An 18284-nucleotide genomic window follows, 5' to 3' on the forward strand; every position below is an offset into this window, starting at 1 on the left:
CACCATCATTCCTCTCTTCCAGGTTTTCTCAGCCTTGGCTCTACTGACATTTAAGGCTGATTCATTGTCTGTCATGGGGATAGGGGGCTGCCATGTGCATTGTACTGTGTTGAACAGCATCCCCAGCCTCCATCTGCTAGACACCAGTAGTCTCTCTGTAGTTGTGAAAACCAGAAATGTTTCCAGACATTGACAAATGCCCCCTGGAGGGCAAATTGTTCGTAGTTGAGAACTACTGCCTTATTCAATATTTCCATCATTCCGTTTTGGGAGAGGCAGACCTTCCACTGCCTTCAGAGATGGACATGTGACCTGAGCTGGGCCAATAAGTGTCCTGCATCCTCCAGTTGTTGATTGGCTCAGTGTGGGCATGTGACTATAATAGGCCAATCAGAATATTCTCCATTTCTAAGTTCTTTTCTTAATCTTAAAGTGTCTCCTCACTGATTGCTTCTTAGTTAGATGTGAGGAAAAAAATACAAAGTATTCAGTGGGGAAATTGAACAACCACCTTGACTGGGTGGATCAAAATTAGCATCACCAATGATAGCATACAGACCTCATGCAGATCTAAATGTGAGACCCTGAGAAGACACAGCACCACTTATGTGGTACTCCAGACCGAAATTCACAACCTAAATCTAATTTACAGAAAAATGGCCAAAAAAAACCTGAAAATGTGACAATGTGTGAATCTAGTCTTCAAAAATGTCAGTGTCATAACAGAAGGTTTTTCAGATTAAAGAAGACTACTTTATGATTGCTAAATGCAATACCTGGCCCTAGACAGGATTCTGTACTTGAGGATAAAGAATGCTAAGAAGGACAATATTTAGCTAATTGACAAAATTGGAATATCAACAGCAGATTTGATAAAAGCATTGTATCAGTGTTAAATGTACGAAGATTAAAATGGTGCCTCAGTTATGTGAGAGAATATTCTTATTCTTAGGAGACATAGACTTAAGTATTTAGGGGTGAGTTCTCTGATGTGCACAATATATGCCAAATGATTCTGAAAACAATGCATTAAATATATATAAAACAGAGAAAGAGTATGCAAATGAAAAAGCAAATAGAGAAAATATTAACAATCAGTGAAACTGGGCAGTCTTTGTACTATTCTTGCAACTTTCCTGTGAGTTTTAAATTATTTTCCAAAAATTTTTTTTTGAAAGAATCCTCCCTGAGACTTTTGCTGGCACTAATAGGAAAAATGTTCTTGTCTCCAGGTTGCTGAGCTGAAGCCTGTGTGAGCCTCCAGGTGATTCTGACCTTGGCAACAGAAGTCTGCCTCTCCTGATGTCTCCCTTTCGCCTTTCTTATTTGCTGCAGGGCCCCTTCAGGTAAACTTCAATTTAACAATTCCAGAGTTGAAGAAAAAGTCCCAGGGCCAATTCTGATTGGCCAAGATTGAGTAACAGGCTCAGCCCTGAACCAATCACTGTAGTCCTGGACATGGATGCTGTGATTGGTCAGGGGCATGCCTGGAGGTGGGGTGTGGATAGGATCAGCTCAATCCAAAGTGGCTGGAAGACAGGGGGTCCCCCAAAGAAAAATCAAAGTTGTAGCAGAAGAAGGGGGCATGGATTCCAGGTGGACTATGCCATGGCTGCTTACCTCAGCAGGAACCATTCACTAATTCATTACTTCATTCATTTACTCATTCATTCATTTATTCAACACATGTATATAAAGTTCCCACCATTTATCACATATCCTTCTAGGTACAGGGGATACATCAGCAAAAAACAGGCAAGGTTCCTGCCCTCACAGAATTACTCTAGTAGAGCAGACAGATGATGAACAAATAAATAGTATATTGTTAGGTAGCAATAATTACTCTAAAGAAAATGAAGTAAGGTAAGGGGATAGAGAGTGATGGGGTGGAAGTGACCAGGGGAGGTTTCCCAGAAGAGGTGACATATGATCAGAGACAGAAATTAGGAAAGAGAAGGAGGCAGGAAAGAAGGGAGCATCCCGAAGAAAGATCATTCATCATGAGATGGGTCCTTTGAGGGTGCAATGGAGGCCCAGCCAGAATGGGGTCTATTCTGGGCAGAAAGGGTGTGAATGTGCCTGCGCTCTCTGAATAGAGCTGGCTACTGGTCAATGGGAGGAGACAAACAGCTTACCGTGCTCCAGGCTGGCAGGAGTCTAGCTGGCATTTTCCCCTTCTTTTTGGAGAGCTTCTTTGGTGTATGAGTAGGATTCTGTGAAGGCAGGGCTGGTGGAGAAGGAAAAAGTAATGAGGCCATCCTGGCCTGTGAGGGTTGGGAAACTCACTCATAGTAAAATCTTAGTAATGAAACAATTGACAAGAGCTAACATGTTTTGAGTACTTACTACGTGCCAGGCACATATTTAATTTTTCTTAACAATTCTACCGAAAGAAAACAAACAAACAACAACAACAAAAAAAAACCCATAATGTTATACATAGTAAGCTACCACATATGTGAAAAAAGTTAAACAGATATGTACACATAGTTGTTCATATGAGCATAGAACTTTCTGGAGACAATACAAGAAACTGGAAAGTAACTGCCTCTGTAGAAGGAACTAAATTGCAAGGTTACATTTAACTGTGAAGTCTTCTGCACATTTGCAATGTTTGTTGGTCTTCATCCTAACAGTTCACTATGAAAGTGTTCCAAAACACAGATGAATTGAAAGAATTGCCCAGTGAAAACCCATATACCTGGCTTCTACCATTAATATTCTGCTATACCTGCTTTGTGATGTGTCTTTCCATCTATAAACCCATCTGTGCATCTGTCAATCCATCTTATTTTGGGGCTGTTGCTTTGGTTTGAATGTTTATCCCCTCCAAAACTTATGTTGAAATTTAATCCCCACTATAAAAGTATTAAGAGGGTGGGAAATCCAACTATGGTATTTGAAAGGTAGGACTTTAAAAGGTGATTCGGTCATGAGGGCTCTGCCCTTGTGAATGATTTAATCCATTCATGTATTAATGGATTAATGGGTTAATGGGTTATAATGTGAGTGAAACTGGTGGCTTTATAAGAAGAGAAAGGAAAATCTGAGCTAGCACATGAATATGCCCTTGCCCTCTTGCCATGTGATGTCCTGTGTCAACTTGGGACTCTACAGAGAATCCCCACCAGCAAGAAAGCCCTCACCAGATGGACCCTCTCAAACTCAGACTTCCCAGCCTCTAGAACTAAAAAGAAATAATTTTTGTTTCTTTATAAATTACGCAGTTTCAGGTATTCTGTTATAAGCAACAGAAACCAATTAAGATAGGCGTGTTTCATAGCAAATTACAGACTTCAGTTCATTTCTCCTCTAAGCACTTTCACATGCATGCCACTAACTAGTTTAATATTTGTTTAATCATTTTTAGGTAAAACTTAGATACAGCGAACCAAACACTTCTCAAGGCATCATTTGAAGGAGATTTGACATGCATATGCCTGTGCAACCAAACCCCTGTCTAGAAACAGATCTTCATTTTTTCACTTGTTTAAATTTTGACCATATACAAGCATTCTCCCATCAGAAAAGTAAGTTGAAACAGTTAAGAGATGATTTAGTTACTAGGTTAAGTCATACTGACGTTCATAGCACTGGGTGGTTCAAAGCAGAAATCCCACTGGGCTGATTTTGGCCTTGATCTTGACTCCTGGGACCATCAAGGTAGAAGGACATCCCCCTCCCCCAGATGGATAGTGTGGAGGGGAGTTTGCCCCTTCCTATCTCCCAGAATCAGAACAAAGAGGAGGAAATTGATGTCTTGGGTTCAGACACTCTCTTCCTCAGGAACGAGAATCAGCCTTTCAGCTGGGCTGCCTGTAGAGCTGTCATACACTCATGGACACATGTGCACACATTCACAGGCACTCGCATGTATGCACACCCATGTACACACATGTGTGCACACTATGTGCTCAGCTGTACATGCATATGCATGCACACACAAATGCACATTTATGCTGTGTAATTTTACACACCTTGACCTCTCTGTGCCTTGCTCGCTGCCGTGATTAGTAAAGGAAAATTTATCCCTTTATTCAACAATGAGGTATGGAGCCCTACTCTATTCCAGGTACTCTGCCAGGCACCGATGATATCTCAGGGAGCATAACGGACAAGACTTCCCACCCACTTTTGGAGTGCGGCAACCAGGTCTACAGATGCCATCCCAAGAGAGGCAGCTGTTGTATCCCCTCCTCTCTTCCACTTCCCATTGCAACCAATAAAGGCTGTTTGTACTGTAAAAAGAAAAACAACAACAACAACAAAAGCTTCCCACCCTCGTGAGGCTTACATTTTAGAGAGAAGAGACAAAGACCAAATCAATACACTAGAGCATGTTAGATGCCATGATGAAAATAAATGAGGATGGAATGAGAACAAATGCCTGGGGTGACAGCCTAGCTAGGGCAGTAAAGGGACGCTTCTCTGAAGAGTTGATGACTTTGCTTTGACCTTCATTTTGAGATGACCAAGTGAGGGTCAGACGGAAGAGTATTCTGGGGCAGAGGAACAGCATAGGCAAAGGCAGGATGTTTAAGGCGAAGCAAGAAGGCCAGGGTAGCCAGAGCCCAGTGAGCTAGAGGGAGATATGTGTGAGATGAACTCAGAGAGCCCAGCAGGGGCCAAATCACGCCCCTATATGGAGCTGGCATAATTATTTAGCTTTTAAAGTCCGACACCAGCTGATCCTCATTTTTATCAGGTCACTTAGCCTGCTGCGTGGGGAAGAGTTTGAATGGGCTTGGAGTGGAAGCCAGCAGACCACAGGGAACTGGCGGTCACCCTGGCAGGGAAACAGAGCTTTGGGCAGTTTCTCTTCCTGGCTCAGAGGATGTGGATAATTTCCTGAGGATTCGAAGTAAAGTGCTTCCTTATATTGTGTAAACAGCATCCCAACATGCCCAACAGCACTTCTTTGTCTGGCCGTGCCACCAGTGATTGATCACAATCCTCGGCAATTATCACACCCAGAGAAATAAAAACATGTATTCACACAAAAACCTGTACACGAATGCTCAGAGCAGCTTTATTTGCAATAGCCAGAAACTGGAAACAACCCAAATATCTCTCAAAAGATGATGAAGTCAACAGTAGTACATCCATGTCATGAAATATTTCTGCTAAATGAAATTTATGGAAGGCCATTGAATTGGACTGAGCTCCTGCACTAGGCCCAATAGACCAGACCAAACCGGAAAGTGCCATGTAATCAAACTGAACTTGGAAACAGGGCAGTTTTCCAAAGAAAATCAGCAGATTCACAGCAACCAATCAGAAGGGGCCAGTTTACCTGAGCCAATATGAAAAGGAAGTCCCCTCTGCTTTAAGCCTATAAAGAAAGTAGCTTTGAAAACATCAAACAGCTTTTTGTTCCCTGTTTCTATTTCCTCCACCCTTTTCTGCTTATAAAACTACGTCCTCTGTTCAGCTCATCAGACTGCCTTTTCTAAATCTTTACATGAGATGCTGCCTGATTCATGATGTGCTAATAAAAGCCAACTAGATCTTTCAGCTAAATTTGTTGAAATTTTATTTTTTAACATCACTCAGCAGTGAAGAGGAATGAAGTATTGATGCACAATATGAGGGTACTTCAAAGAGTTTATGAAGGGAGAGGGCAGAGCGAATTGGTTGACTAGAGTTGTCTGGCACTTGTACCCCCCTACCCAAAAGAGACTGAAACAATAAACAAACAACTATATTTTGACTGGAACAACTGAAGAAGTTCTCTGCAGAGCACCAGGGAAGGGATGAAATCCCTGTGGAGTGTGGAAGACGACTATCACCATAGAGAGGAGAGCGAGGCATCCAGCCTCTTCCTTGATGCAGGGACCAGCCTAGGGTCAGGCAGAGAGAAGGTAAGCTGGGAAAACTCCAGCTGTTCCCAGTGCTTCCACAAATGCCAGCAATCCCTGCCACAAGAGAGTCCCCCATTCCTCACAGACCCCAAACCCAGTTGGAGAGTAGCTGAGAGTTTGTGCATTTTCACGGCCTCATAATAGACACCCAGGGAGAGCAACACGCCTTCCTGCCCTAAGTGGCTATGGCACAGCGCTATCTTGCAACCAAACCCATGGCTAGAGTTCATCTTGTCCCAGACCTGTGAGACTGATTCCCTCCATCCTTAGGTCCCATCTATATTCTACCACATTCACACAGGTGCTGGCAGGACCATCACTGGGCTGCCTGAAACCTAGGCCAGACAGAAAGACTGAGACATCGGTATCTAAACCCATGCAGCAACCTCTCCCCACATAGGCAAGCAGGCAGACCTGCTCAGCAGGGAAGCCACTGAGCAGCAGCAGTCCACCGCATTTGTGTACACCCATCCTGCACAAGCCAAGGGCCCACTGAGCCCACAGGTACCCATGCCAGCTGACAGCCAGCCCAGTGGTAGCTCCACCTACCCGCCCCCTGCCCCCCGCCCTCCACAAGAGCCACAGGGGCCTGCAATACCGGTATACATGTGCTCTGTGTATTAGTCTGTTTCTGTTGCTTATAACAAATACCTGAAACTGGGTGATTTATAAAGAAAATAAAATTTATTGCTTATGGTTTCAGAGGCTGAGAAGTCCACAGTGCAGGGAACACATCTGGTGAGGGTCTTGGTGGTAGCAACAGTGACCCAGGGATCTTACATGGCAGAAATGGCGGAGCAGAGAGAGAGAGGCTCTCACATGCTCTCCTTTTAAAGCCCTCAGAACCATGCCCATGACCACCATTATTAACCTATTCAAATACTAGGCATGGTCCTCAGAATCCAATCACCTCTTCAAGGCACCACCTTTCAATTACCATCATAGGATTTCCCACCCTCTTAACAGTCATGGTAGGGATCAAGTTACTAATACATAAAACTTGGGGGACACAATTCATACCACTCTTAACTAACAGTGATTAGCAGTGGCCTGTCTTCCCATGGCAGGCCTCTACAGAGCTGCTAGGCCTTACTGCACCAGTATACACCTGCTCCCTGTCACACAGTAGATCAAGCAGTATCTTGGACCCTTTAGAGTAGACCTCTACAGAGCTGCTGGGCCTGGCTGCACCCTCACAGGCTTGCTCCAGGCTCAATAGCTGATCCAGTGGTTCTCCACAGAACTGCCAGGCCCTGCTGCTCTGGTATATGCCAATTCTTGCCTGATAGTGAACTGGGTAACAGCCTTGCCTCTCACTGGTGGGCCACTATGGAGCTGGTGGGCCTTGCTATGCACTTGCAGGCTTACTCCAGACAAGACTGTTGATCTGGCAGCCCTCTACAGAACTGTTGGGCCTTGCTGCACTGGTGCATGCCTGCCTGCTCCCTGCTGGACAATCGGTCAGATAGCAGCTCTGCCTCCACTGGCAGCCCTCCCCAGAGCTACTGGGCCCTGTTGCACTCTTTCAGTCCTGTTCTGGGCTCAACAGCTCATCTGGTAGCCCTCCACAGAGCTGCTTGGCCTTGCTGCACCTGTGCATGTGTGCTCCCTACTTGACAATCAATTGGCTGGTGGCTCTGTATCCTCAGGTAGACCTCCATAGAGCCATCTGGCCCTGCTGCACTGGGGCATACCAGATCTCAGCCAGGCAGTGGCATAAACTTCATTGACAGGCATTCACAGATCTGCTTGATCCCCCTACTACACACCCAGGCTCCCCTGTTTCCATGGCAAAAGCAGCACAACACCCCCTAGGAGAGAAAACCTCAGTACTGTGCTCCAATGCCTGGCCTGATAGCTTGTCAGGCAGCGACTCCAAGCCTCAGAGAGAACACCAAACAGTCAGTTGGCCCTCTGTGCCCACATATGCTTGGCCCAACAACTAGCCAAAAGTTTCCAACACAGCAAAATGGTGCCAGTGTGGGTACAAATGCCAGCAGACATCACCAAAGAGGATTACAACCAAAGAAATGGCATAGAGACTATGTCTAAGTCCACTCAGAACTAAAGCCAATGCAACATATCCAGCAGACATCCCAGGTCTCATATACAGGAAAACATAATTTCTACATTTTCCATCTCATAAAACTGGGAAAAGCAACTACTCAGTTAGATGCACAGATATCAAAGTAGAGACAAAGGAAACATGAAAAAGCAAGGAAACATCATGTCCACAAAGAAACACAATGAGTCTCTACTAACAGATTCCAAAGAAAAGGACAGTTATGAAATGCCTGTAAAGGAATTGCAAATAATGATATTAAGGAAACTCAGCCAGATACAAGAGAATACAGAAAAAAACAGTTCAATGAAATCAGGAAAACAATTCATGATCTGAATGAGATTTAACAAAAAGATAGATATCATAAAAAAGGACCAAACAGAAACCTTAGAGCTGAAGAATTCAATGAATGAAATAAAAAATACATTAATAGCCTCATCAAAAGACTAGATTAAGCAGAAGAGAGAATTTCTGAACTTGAAGACAGATATTTTGAAATAGCCCAGTCAGGAACAAAAAGAAATAAAAATTTTAAAGAATGAAAAAAGCCTACAAGACTTATGGGACACCATCAAGTGACCAAATGTGCAAATAATAGGTGTTCTAGAGAGAGAAGAAATGGTGAAAGGTACAGAAATCCTACTTAACGAACTAATAGCTGAAAATGTCCCAAGTTTTTGGAGCGATATGGACATTAAGATTCAGGAATCACAAAAGTCCCCAACTAGGCTCAACCCAAAAAGATCCTCTCCAACACAAATCATAATCAAACTGTCAAATTCAAAGACAAAGAGAGTATTTTAAAAGCGGTAAGAGAAAAGCATTTAGCCATATATAAGGGAATCCCCATTAGACTACCAGCAAATTTCTTAACAGAAACCTTGCCAGGAGAGAGTGGGATGATATATTCAAAGTGCTGAAAGAAAAAAACTGTAAGCCAAGAATATTTTACCCAGTAAAGTTATCCTTCAGAAATGAGGAAGAAATAAAGACCTTCCCAAACAAATAGAAACAGAGAGAATTCATCACTACTAGACCTGCCTTATGAGAAATGCTTAAGGGAGTGCTACAACTGGAAATGAGAAGACCATAATTACCATCATGAAAACATTAAAAACTACAAAACTCACTAGATGTGGTAAGTTCATAATTCAAATTCAGAATACCACCATGAACTAATACTGCTATGTCAATCCTTCAATATTCTAGTATAAAGATTTAAAGTCAAAAAGGTCAAAAAACTACAGCTACAACTAGTGGCCAAGGAATATATAATAGATACAAATGTAAATTAAGGCAACAAAAATATAAATGGTGGGGAAGAAGGACTCTAGATTATTTTCATATGACCAAAGTTAAGTTGCTATCAGCTTAAGATAGTTTGTTATAACTATAAGACAAACGAGAATGGAGACACATCATGCCAAAACCTGTAGGGCATGGCAAAAACTGTTCTAAGTGGAGAATTTAAGCAATAAATGCCTACATCAAAAAAGAAATTTCTAATAAACAACCCAACATTGCACCTAAAAGAACTAGAACTACAACAACAAATTAAACCCAAAATTGGCAGAAGAAAAGAAATAATTAAGCTCAAAGCAGAAATAAGTGAAACAGACACTAAAAAAAGAAAAAAAAATTGAGAAGATTGATGAAACAAAGTATGTTTTTTGAAAAGATAAACAAAATTTACAATCCATTAGCCATACTATCCAAGAAAAAGGAGAGGATATTCAAATAAATAAAATTAGGAAAGAAAACATGAGACATTTCAATTGATGCCACAGAAATACAAAAGATCGTAAGAGTCTATCATGAACAACGACATGCCAAAAATTTTGTTAACCTGAAAGAAATAGATAAATTCCTGGACAAATACAATCTACTAAGATTAAATTATAAAGAAAGAAAATCTGAACAGAACAATAACAAGTGAGGAAACTGAATCAGTAATACAATGTCTTCCATTAAAGAAAAGACCAGGACCTGATGGCTTCACTGCTGAATTCTATCACATATTTATAGAAGAACTAATACCTACTATCTTTGGATTATTCCAGAAAACTGAGGAGGAGGAAATACTTTCCAACTCATTTTATGAGGTCAACATTACTCTGATTCCAAAACTGGACTAGGACACAATAAAAAAAAGATAATTATAAGCCAATATCCTAATGAACATAGATGTGAAAATTCTCAACAACATACTAGCAAACCAAATGCAACACCACATTAATAAGACCATTCACTATGATCAATTAAGATTCCCAGGAATGCAATGATGGTTTAACATGCAAATCAATAAATGTGATATACCACATTAACAGAAATAAAGACAAAAAAACATGATCATTTCAATTGATGCAGAAAAAGCATTTTGACAAAATTCAACATTCCTTCATGATAAAAACTCTTAACAATCTAGGTATTGAAGGTATGTACCTCAATACAGTAAAAGTCTTATATGACAAACCTACAGTCAATATCATACTGTAGATCAGGAACAAGGTAAGGATGCCCACTCTCACCATTTCTATTCAGCATAGTACTGGAAGTCCTATCCAGGGCAATTAGACAAGAGAAAGATATAAAAGACAAAGTCAAACTGTCCCTTTCTGTAGACATCATGATCTCATACATAGAAAACCCAAAACACCCCACCAAAAAACTGTTAGAACTAATAAACGAATTCAGTAGAGTTTCAAGATACAAAATCAACATACAAAAGTCAATAGTATTTCTATATACTAATAGTGAACTATCTGAAAAGAAATAACAATTCCTTTTACAATACCTACAAAAAAAATTAAATACCTAGCAGTAAACTTAACCAAGGAGGTGAGAGACCTCTACAATGAAAACTATAAAACTTTGAAGACAGAAAATTGAAGAGGACATAAATAAATGGAAAGATATTCCATGTTCATGGATTAGAATAATTAATATAGTTAAAATAGCTATTCTACCCAAAGTGATGTATAGATTGAATGCAATCCCTATCAAAATACCAATGACATTCTTCACTGAAATAGAAAAAACAATCCTAAAATTCATATGGAAGCAAAAAAGACACCAAATAGCCAAAGAAATCCTGAAAAAGAAAATAAAATAAAGCTGGAGGCATCACACTACCTGACATCATATTACACTACAATGCTATAGTAACCAAAACCGCACAGTACTGGCATAAGAACAGACACATAGATGAACAGAACAGAATAGAGAACCTAGAAATAAATTCACACATCTACAGCCAACTGATCTTTGCAAAGGTGTCAAGAATACATATTGGGGAAAAGACAATCTCTTCAGTAAATGGTTCTGGGAAAACTGGATAACCCCATGCAGAAGAATAAAACTAGGCCCCTACCTCTCACCATGTACAAAAATCAACTCAAAATGGATTAAAAATTTAAATGCAAAACCTGAAACTATGAAATTACTAGAAAAAAACATAGAGGAAACAATCCATGACATGGGGCCATGTAAGAATAGTTTAAATAAAAAAGCACAAATTAAAAAAGTGAAAATAGACAAGTGGGATTACATCAAAATAAAAAGCTTTCGGGCCGGCCCGGTGGCGCACTGGATAGGGCGCTGCTTGGGAAGCACGGCGGCGCTCCCGCCCGAGGGTTCGGATCCCACATACAGACCGGTTCCCACTCACTGGCTGAGCGAGGCGCGGGAGCAGCACCGAGGGTTGCAATTCCGTTGCCGGTCCCCGGTCCGGTACGGGGGCAACACTGAGGGTTGCGATCCGTTGCCGGACACGGAAAAAGACAAAAAAAATAAAAAATAAAAAGCTTTCTCATATTGAAAGAAACTGCTAACAGACTGAAGAGGCAACCTACAGAATGGGAGAAATGCTAGCAAACTATACATCTGACAGGGGGATAATATCAAGAGTATATAAGGAATTTAAACAACTCAACAGCAAATAATAATAATAATAATAATACCCCAATTGAGAAATGGCCAAAGGATCTTAATAGACACTTCTCAAGAGAACATATATAAATGGTCAACAGACATATGGAAAAATGCTCAACATCACTAATCATCAGGGAAATGCAGATCAAAACAACAATGAAGTACTACTTCACCCCAGTTAGAATGGCTATTATCAAAAAGACAAAAGAAAACAAATGTTGGCAAGGATGTGGAGAAAAGGGAACAGTTGCAAACTGTTGGAGGGAGTGTAAATAGTACAGCCATTATGGAAAACAGTATGGAAGTTCCTCAAAAAATTAAAAATAGAACTACCATATGATCCAGCAATCCCTGGCTATATATCCCTATCACTACTGGGTATACACCCAAAGGAAATAAGTCAATATGTCAAAGAGATATCTGCAGTCCTGTGTTTATTGCAGCACAATTTACAATAGCCAAGATACAGAATCAACCTAACTGTCCAACAAAAGGTGAGTGCATTTTAAAAATGTGACATAGGGCCAGCCCGGTGGCGCACTGCTACAGTGCGCCGCTTGGGAAGTGCGGCGGCGCTCCCGCCGAGGGTTCGGATCCCACATACAGACCGGCCGCTCACTGGCTGAGCAAGGTGCGGGAGCAACACCGAGGGTTGCGATCCCGTAGCCGGTCCCGGTCCGGTACGGGCGCGACACTGAGGGTTGCGATCCGTTGCCGGTCACGAAAAAAGACAAAAAGGAAAAAAATAAAAAAATAAAATAAAATAAAAATGTGACATATACACAATGGAAAACTTTTCAGCCATAAAAAAAGAATGAAATCCTATCATTTGAAGCAACATGGTGGACTTGGAAGTCATTATGTTAAGTGAAGTAAGTCAGGCACAGAAAGACAAATACCATATCCCCTCACTTGTATGTGAAATATAAGGAAAAAAATTGATATTATAAAGGCAGAGAGTAGATCAGCAGTTACCAAAGACTGGGAAGGAAAGGCGGAGAGAAAACAGGGAGAGGCTGGCTAATGGGTACAAAATTACAATTAGGTAGAAGCAATAAGTTCTGATATTCTGTTGCACAGTAGGGTGACTGTAGTTAACAGTTAAGTTTTGTACATTACATAATAGCTAGAGGAGAGGTTTTTCAATGTTTTTGCCACAAAGAAATGATAAATGCATGAGGTGACTGATACATTACTACCCTGACCCTATTATTATACAACATATAAATGTATGGAAATATCAGATTGCACCCCATAGGTATGTACAATTATAATTAGTAAATTAAATTTTTTTTTTTTTGTCTTTTTCGTGACCGGTAAGGGGATCACAACCCTTGGTGTGGTGTCATCTGCACTGCGCTCAGCCAGTGAGCACACCAGCCATTCCTATATAGGATCCGAACTCGTGGCAGGAGCGTTGCTGCACTCCCAGTGCCGCACTCTCCCGAGTAAATTAAAAGTTTTAAAAAATGTTCATGGAAAGGGCCGGCCCGGTGGCGCACTGCCACAGTGCGCCGCTTGGGAGTGCGGCGGCACTCCCGCCGAGGGTTCGGATCCCACATATAGACCGGTTCCCGCTCACTGGCTGAGCGAGGTGCGGGCGTGACACCGAGGGTTGTGGTCCCGTTGCCGGTCCGGTCCGGTGCGGGCGCGACACTGAGGGTTGCGATCCATTGCCGGACATGAAAAAAGACAAAAAGGGAAAAAAAAATATGTTCATGGAAAGATTCATATTATTTCTTAATTCTATTTTCCCACAAACTTTTTGAAGTACCCTTGTATGACTTGCACAAATCTCAAGAGCATTGTGTGGAGTAAAAAAAAAAAAAGTGAATTTCAAAAGGTCATGAATTGTGCAGTTTCATTTATACAAAATTCTTGATATGACAAAACTACAAAGATGGAGAGTGGATGAATGATTCACACGTGGGGGAAAGGGAGTGAGTGTGACTATGAAGGGGTGGTGTGAGGGAGATCTTTGCACTAAAGAAATGGTTCCGTGTCTTGGTGGCAGTGATGTGACAAGACACTACAAATGTGATAAAATGACAGGATAATATACATACACTGTTCCCATATCAATTTTCTGTTCTTGATGTTGTGCTACCATCAGGTAAGATATAACCACTGGGAAAAACTTGATCAATGGCACAACTGACATCTCTACACTATTTTTGCAACTTCCCATTGATATGAAATTTGTTCCAAATAAAAAGTTTGAAAGAAGGAGGCATCATAACAAGCCCAACAGACCTTCATCTGGTCAAGACATCACCAGGATCCATGGTCTGGGCCTGAGTCGCCCCACTCCTCATCATTCCCATTGTTACCTCCTCAGGTTGGCCATGTTCATCCATAACCGGGAGACTCCATGGGCCCCTGACCAGGCAACTGGATGCAGGAACAACCCAGGTCTCTAGGGATCTCTAGGCCACAATAAGGAGCCCAGATCCCTTTCAGCTCCCAAAACACAGCCCTGCAGAGGAGTGCCAGGACTGATTTAAGTGACCTAAATGTCCACCAGATTCCATCCCAGGTGACCTCTGACCCCTCCCACTCCAAGAGAAGCCAGTGGGAGGATATTGGGTGTGGGGGAGGATCTCAAGTCTAAACTCTTGGAATCAGGCATGCCTCGTAGGCCATCCGCACTTCCATATGCCCACATATTCCACCCCGTATGTCTCTCACCTCCATTGTCCGGTGGCTTGGTCTTCATCTCCAAGTTCCTCCTGCCTTCAATGGCACCGAGATGAAGCATTGTGTGTGTCACAGGGCAGGCTGTCAGGGCAAGGGCTTTGGAGCTGGGTGGATGGGGTTTGGATCCTGCACTAATCAGCTGGGTGGTCTCAGGCAGGTGATGTCACCTCTTCAAGTCTTCATGTTCTCATCTGGTAAGTGGAGTGTCAGCAGTGCCTGCTCCTACAGTTGCTTTGAAGGTTAATTGGGAAGACTTGTGGAGAGCACTTGGCATGGTGCTTGGCAAGGGTAGGGTCAGGGATTGTGGGGTCTGGGGCTTGGAGAGGGTCCCTCTTGAATAAAAAAAGTAGGTCAAGAAATTAAAAATGGAACTACCACATGATCCAGCAATCCCACAAGTGGCTGTATTTCCAAAGGAAATGAAATCAGTATGTTAAAGACATATCTGCATGCCCATCTTCATTGCAGCGCTATTCACAACAGCCAAGACATGGAATCAGCCTAAGTGTCCATCAACACATAAATGTATAAAGAAACTGTGTTACATTTACATAATGGAATACTATTTACCCTTAAGAAAGAATAAAATCTTGTCATTTGCAGCAACATCGGTGAGCCTGGAGGGCATTATGTTAAGTGAAATAATCCAGAAAGACAAATACCACATGGTCTCACTCATATTTGGAAGCTAAAAAAGTTGATCTTATAGAAGTAGAGAAGGAGAATGGAGGTTACGAGAGGCTGGGAAGGGCAAGTGGGAGGGAGAATAGGGAGGGGTTGGTCAAAAGATATAAAATTGAAGCTAGATAAGGAGGAATAAGTTCTAGTGCTCTATGGCACTGCAGGGTGACTATAGTTAACAATAACTTATTATATATTTTGAAATAGCTAAAGAGAAGATTTTGAACATTCCCAACACAAGGAAATGATAAACGTTTTAGGTGATGGATATCCCAATTATCTTCATTTGATTATACATTATATACATGTATGGAAATATCACTCTGAAACTCATAAATATGTGTAATTATTATGTGTCAATAAAAAATATTTTAAAACAGAAAAAAATTAAAAAGAAAAAGAGTAGAAAAATTATGAACACACAAGTGCTGGGGCCCTGAAGTAGAAGCTCATTTCACTGTGCATCAAATCAGTGTCTAGTGCTTGGCATACAGCAAGTGCTCAATAAAGGCAGCTCTTAACATGCATTTGAATTCCCCTGCCTTTTCAATCCTGTTCTAAAGTGACGAAGCAGCTAGACATAGTGGCTCAGACCAAGAAACTCCAGAGTCAAAAGTTTTAAGTTCAAATCTAAGCTCTGTCTTTCACCTGGACCTCAGGCAAAAGACCTTGCCTTGGTGCCCCTGCCTCCGAAATGGGTATGCTATATGACTTCTTCTTGGGACCACTGTAAAGATATATGAGCCTGTCCATGTGATCCTCTGCATATTGCATGGGGAGAGGCCAGCACTGCAGCAAGAACAATTAGTAGAAACACTCAGCTGTGGGCTTCCTGGGACCCCTGCCTTCCACTGAGAATTACTGGGGGCATTAGGCATGGACTGGGACCAGCCTGTCTGCAGCTGACAGCAGGGCATTCCCAGCCTGCTCCTCTCTAGCTATGAGACCTCAGGGGTAGGGTTGCCAGGTTTAGTAAATAAAAATACACAGCACACAGTGCAACTGAATTTCAGATAAGCAATAAAAAATTTTTTAGTATAAGTATATCCTAAATACTGCCTGGGAAATACCTATGCAAAACTACTATTTTTAAGTATTTTTAAGTATAGTTAAGAATTTTTAAGTATAGTTATGTCCCATGCTATATTTGGGAAGTACTAGTAAGTCATTCATTGTTTATCCAAAATTCAAATTTAAATGAGCATCCTGTATATTACCTGGCAACCTGAGTATTGGGTTGACTATTTAATCCCTATATGCCTTCAGCTTTCTATGCCATAAACATGAGGACAAAAAACAATTAAATATTAGGATTAAATGTTTACATGCATGTCAGGGATTAAACAGTACCTGAGACAATTTATGTGTTGGCTTCAATTTTATTTTTATTAGGGGTGAGATCCAGGAGGCTTTTTCCTCCACTAGGGCCCCAGCTTTCCTGCATCACTATACCTGTCACTGAGGTGTTCAAATGGTCCTCACGTATCAGTCCTCTTCTGCAAGTGCCCCTCCCCAACAAGTCCAGTCTCACGGCCTGGGCTTCCAGACAAAGGCAAATCTCCTTTGATGAGGAAAATCTGCAGGTTGCGGAACTTAATGTTTCAGAGAAGCAGAGGCACAAGGGCATGGAACCTGGTCAGTGGTTGTTGGGGACTGGGCCCTGGGAGGATCATCAGACACACAATGACTCCCAGGTACGCGGTGACCTCCTTCACACACTCATACACAAACTCCAACTCACAATGGTATACTTTCAGAAACTCAGAGACCCCTCCACCCACTGTCCTCACAGGTTGACTTGAAATAATTAAGACCAATTTGCAACACACACACACACACACACACACACAACACAGCAGATACACACAATCCTGGAACTCAGAGACACCTCCTTGGCTTTGCAGGTCTTTTAAGAAACACTGAGACCCACCTGCAGGCCCTCACACACTAATGCAGATACACACAGCTTCAGACACAGGGAAGACCCAGGCACAAACACATACAAACATGTTAGAAACACATTTTCAGATAAAGACTGAGGATACCTGGGCATACAGACACAAACACATTTGCAGACACACCCTCCAGGGAAACTTTCAGAAACCCACTCACTCACCTCCTTGGCTTTGCAGGTCTTTTAAGAAACACTGAGACCCACCTGCAGGCCCTCACACACTAATGCAGATACACACAGCTTCAGACACAGGGAAGACCCAGGCACAAACACATACAAACATGTTAGAAACACATTTTCAGATAAAGACTGAGGATACCTGGGCATACAGACACAAACACATTTGCAGACACACCCTCCAGGGAAACTTTCAGAAACCCACTCACTCAGGCTGGGGACCTATTTGTAAATACCCGACCCCCTCCACGCACATGTAGACTTGGACATTCACATACACCATCTGCAGACACACAGAGCAAACTTACAAGTCACCCGCCTGACACGCAGATCCTCTCTGGCTGGGGACCCCCAAAATAACTCTCCTATGCTCCAGCCAGCCAAGTCAGTAACTGAACCCCCTGACCCCTAATTGACCTCTTCAGTGTCCTGGAGCCCACCAGACTAGCATGCCCCAAGGCCTGACCCTCCTACCTCCTGGATCCTTCCTGACCTGTGTCCAGTCCCCACCATCTACTCCTACCGGCTGGTCCCAACCTCCCCAAACCCTTCAGTCTTCTCTCCTGATGTCCAGAGAAATCCACAGATGCAGAGTCGCCCGGTCATTCAGAAAAGACCCAAGAACTTCCAATTGCCCCTGGAGCTGATTCTAGCATCCTTAACATGGTTCCTGGTGCATTCCCCACACCTTTCTCATGTGATCTGAAGCAGCGCCTCCCGTGCCCCGTGATCTAGAATGCATTCTGCAAGTGCCTACCGGTTCACTGGATGCCTCTCTCTGACTCCCATGGCTGCCCTGCAGCGTGATTCCAATGCCACATGGCCTCCCCATTAGCACCCCAGCCCTGAGTGCAGACGGCTGTGTTTGGGCTGCAGCTGTGGGACTGTCCTCTAGTCGTGGAGTCTAAATTAGCGAGGGCTT

At 42.5% G+C, this 18284-nt stretch overlaps 1 protein-coding gene across 2 annotated transcripts in view; it reads right to left on the reverse strand.

The window, feature by feature from the left end:
- Positions 1-17283, reverse strand: part of LOC103610438 (zinc finger protein 626-like) — a 28442-nt gene extending 11159 nt beyond the window's left edge. Inside the window, exons 1-3 of one of the 2 annotated variants that reach the window (XM_008594610.1) lie at positions 16684-17283; positions 14542-14882; positions 2136-2227 (exon numbers count right to left, since the gene is read on the reverse strand). In XM_008594610.1, coding sequence (XP_008592832.1) covers positions 2136-2227; positions 14542-14611 — 162 coding nt within the window. In that variant the 5' untranslated portion in view covers positions 14612-14882; positions 16684-17283. Of the gene's footprint in view, positions 1-2135; positions 2228-14541; positions 15075-16683 lie in introns of those variants that run through there. The other variant, XM_008594609.1, reaches the window with a different exon arrangement.
- Between the last annotated feature and the right edge of the window lie 1001 nt (positions 17284-18284).

Source organism: Galeopterus variegatus, unplaced genomic scaffold (genome assembly GCF_000696425.1).
Source record: "Galeopterus variegatus unplaced genomic scaffold, G_variegatus-3.0.2 Scaffold11140, whole genome shotgun sequence".
Classification (NCBI taxonomy): Eukaryota; Metazoa; Chordata; class Mammalia; order Dermoptera; family Cynocephalidae; genus Galeopterus; species Galeopterus variegatus.